The 3,174-nt window shown below is 56.3% G+C and overlaps 1 protein-coding gene across 1 annotated transcript in view; it reads left to right on the forward strand.

The window, feature by feature from the left end:
* Positions 1-3,174, forward strand: part of PRDM6 (PR/SET domain 6) — a 51,100-nt gene that overhangs the window by 380 nt on the left and 47,546 nt on the right. The window contains exons 2-3 of the mRNA XM_057367781.1: positions 223-455; positions 1,078-1,611. Of these exons, the coding sequence (XP_057223764.1) occupies positions 223-455; positions 1,078-1,611 (767 nt within the window). The remainder of the gene's footprint in view (positions 1-222; positions 456-1,077; positions 1,612-3,174) is intronic.

Here is a 3,174-nt window from a genome sequence, read left to right on the forward strand (position 1 = left end):
GGAGAGAGTGAGAGAGGTAGAAGGCTGGGGGAGGGTGGGAGAGAGGGAGGAGGGAAGGGAAGAAAGGGGCACCTTTAAAAGTTGAGCAAGGAACAAAGTGAGGGAAGTTGCCAAAAAAAGAGCTCTGCATCCAGACTCGCTGGTAACTTCCCGATCCCTCCCCTCCCTCTCGTACACACTTGTATTTTGCGCTGTCGTAAAACCCACGTGTCTCGCCCGGAGCCTGCCAGAGCCGAGCCGAGCGCCCGGCCGCGACTGCGATGCGCAGCCACGGCAGAGGGAGCCCGGCGGCTCGCAGCTAGCCGGCCCGCCAGTCCCCTGCACCTGGAGGAGAATCACCCCGCTCCCTCGTGGACAAAGACCGGACAAGTCTCTGCTCCCGGCCGTTCTCCGTTTCGAAGGCTCCCGGGGCAGCCGACCCCTCCGCAMGCCGCAGCAGCGCTCACCCCGCTCAGGTAAGGCAGACCCGGCCCGGGGCCCCTCGGACTGGCCCGGCACAGCGGGGCACCTTCTCCCGGGGCCCGGGCACCTCCGGCCCTCGCCCTCCGCCTGTGAACGCCGGTGTGGAAAGCMGCGGCCGGAGAGGAGAGACCCGTGCGTGTGTGCGTGTGCCTGAACTTTCCTCCGCCTCCTCCTCCTCCTCCCTGTTGTCAGCGGAGAGTCGTTTGCTTCCGCGGAGAGAGGGAAGGGAGTGAAAGGGGAAGACAGTGCGTGAGCCGGGCACGGGGTGAGCTGCGCGCCCTGCGGGGCGGCGGGGGGCTCTCCGGCCACGGGCGGGCGTGAGGGGCTGCCCGCTACGGCCCGCGTCCTGCCTCTGCTCCGGGGCGGGCACCGAGGACAGCTTTGTCGCTCCGGCCATCACGTTTCTCGTCCTGGGGCTTTTCGGTACGAGGTTTTCTCCTGAYGAACCCGGTGGGGCAGGGGAAGCGGCAGGCGCACGGTCCCGCCGCTGATCCCGCACGACGGCGGCGCAGAGCCCACGCGTGGCCCAGCGTGTCCGACCGCGGGATCGGGGCGGCCCTGCAGGGGCGGGGCGGGGGTCTCATGTCTTCTGTCCCCTTCCTCCCCGCTTTACAGGCAGAGCGATGCTGAAACCCGGCGACACTGGCGGATCCGCGTTCCTGAAGGTGGATCCCGCCTATCTGCAGCACTGGCAGCAGCTTTTCCCKCAGAGCAGCCAGCTTAAAAGCAGCGGGCCCCTCGCCCAGCTCCAGCCGCCCGAGAGAGCCGAGCCCCCGGTTGACAGTCTCCGMCAGCGCCCGACCTCCCTCTCCTCTGCCTCCTCCTCGTCTTCCTCGTCCACTCCGTCTTCCTCCTCCGCCTCGTCGTGCGTGGCTGCGGCGGCCGCTTCTCTGGCTGGCCTGACCWCCCTGCCTGTGACCCAGCTCCCGGTCTTCGGTCCGCTGCAGAGCTCGGAGCTCCCGACCGGGGGAGCGCCCGCTCCCCTCCAGGGCAAGGATTTGTGCGGAACCGGCAGCGGCGGCGGCAAATGCGGCGACCGTGGTGCCGCTCGGTAYCGCTGCACGGCCGAGGAGCTGGACTACTACCTGTACGGGCAGCAGCGCATGGAGATCATCCCCCTGAACCAGCACACCAGCGACCCCAACAACCGTACGTATCTTGTCCCTTCTCGCAGTCCCTCACCCCTTATCCTCCGCTTCCCTCCACACAGGGCCACCCCGGGGACGCTTCAGGCTGGGGGACCGCAGTTGGTGCCTGCACCGCTCTCCCTCCACGAGAAGCATCCTCCGCCTTGCCCTTCCTTCCCTTCAGTTTTTGCGCTGTACCAGTGGTTTCAGTAGACGGGCGGCAATGCTTTGGTTGCGTTTTTCTTGTCTGTAACCCAGGTCCTTCCCTGGAATGCACGATTCACTGGAAGGGCTGTGGTGGGGGAAGATTTCTTTCGAAGGGTCCCTTAGGAAAATGTTTTCAGCAATGGTTTAGGGCAACTAGCAATTAAGCTGGTCCTTTCTCGCCTTRTAAGTCCTACTCCATTCCTGCCCRGAAAGTCCAGGCTTCGCTGAATACYCAGAAATCAGTTACTCCTCCGACCTGGGCAGGAGAAAACTTGTAGTTTTCATCAGATAGATGGTCTAGGGCAAAGTTTTTCTTATCTTGGAGTATCGTTTTCCTTTCAGACYTCTTAAACACCTCGCTGGTTTTAGTTTTCATCCCTACGAAAAAGCATTACATGGTCCTTGAAAGAGAAAAGCTGATTTGCTAGGCGAAGAATCTGCTTGAGTGTCAAAATTAATTTAGGACTTGGTGGTCAGAAATAGTTTAATACTGTTGTTGCTAATTATACAGTCGTTTTTTTTTTTTTTTGGGGGGGGGGGAAGGGAAGGTGTACCCTATTATTAAACATGTGTGTCGATGAGAGGTGTGTAATTTTAGAAACTGGTTCTGTTTGTCTTTTGTTCCTGTATCTATCAATATTACACAACCGAGGAAATTCACGGGGTGAGAAGAACTGTATGAACTCTTGTTAGTTCATCAGTTTTATAACTAAAATTCATAGCACACGGATCTGTCGCTCTTGATACACATTGCTTCGGCGCATGCACTTCTTTTTTAATGTATTTCAAACACTTTCTTTTATCCTAAGTTTTCTTAAAACTCTTTTTGTTTGTTGTCCTTCTCAGCCGCCACTGTCTATTTAAGAAAGTCTGTTGAACAGACAAACGATACCCCAAACTTGCAACGCATGAACACACGCCCTAGCAAAACGTGGATTCGTTTAATTTAATTTCAGATGTGGAGCTTGTTTTGAAAGTTCCCATGACACGCTGTTGCGTATTAATTAAACTGCGTGGATGCTAGCATAGAGTTTAGCGCCGTGCATATGTGCGAGAGGRAAGTTGAGTCGGAGTTTGGTGGGAATTATTCCCGCCTTCTTAACATTGCAAATCTTCCTGTATTGGATGCCGACTTTATTCTGAGCGACTTCCTCGTGTCTAGTTTTACACTGTAGTGAAACCTGTTCGTGTATTTTGTATTCTCGGTTGAAGAAAACACGGTCTTATAAATCACATGCAGAAAATGGAATCCGAAATGCACTTCTAATCGACAACCGAACCGTTCAGAAAATGCGACTATTGCTTCTCGCAGCCGCTCTGAAAATCTAAAGGGTAAAGGTTTTGAAAGAAGAAAGGAAGACTAAAAAGCAGTTTGGGG

This window comes from Malurus melanocephalus, unplaced genomic scaffold, assembly GCF_030028575.1.
Source record: "Malurus melanocephalus ecotype Western Australia unplaced genomic scaffold, MMel_1.1 scaffold_84, whole genome shotgun sequence".
In the NCBI taxonomy this organism is placed as follows: Eukaryota; Metazoa; Chordata; class Aves; order Passeriformes; family Maluridae; genus Malurus; species Malurus melanocephalus.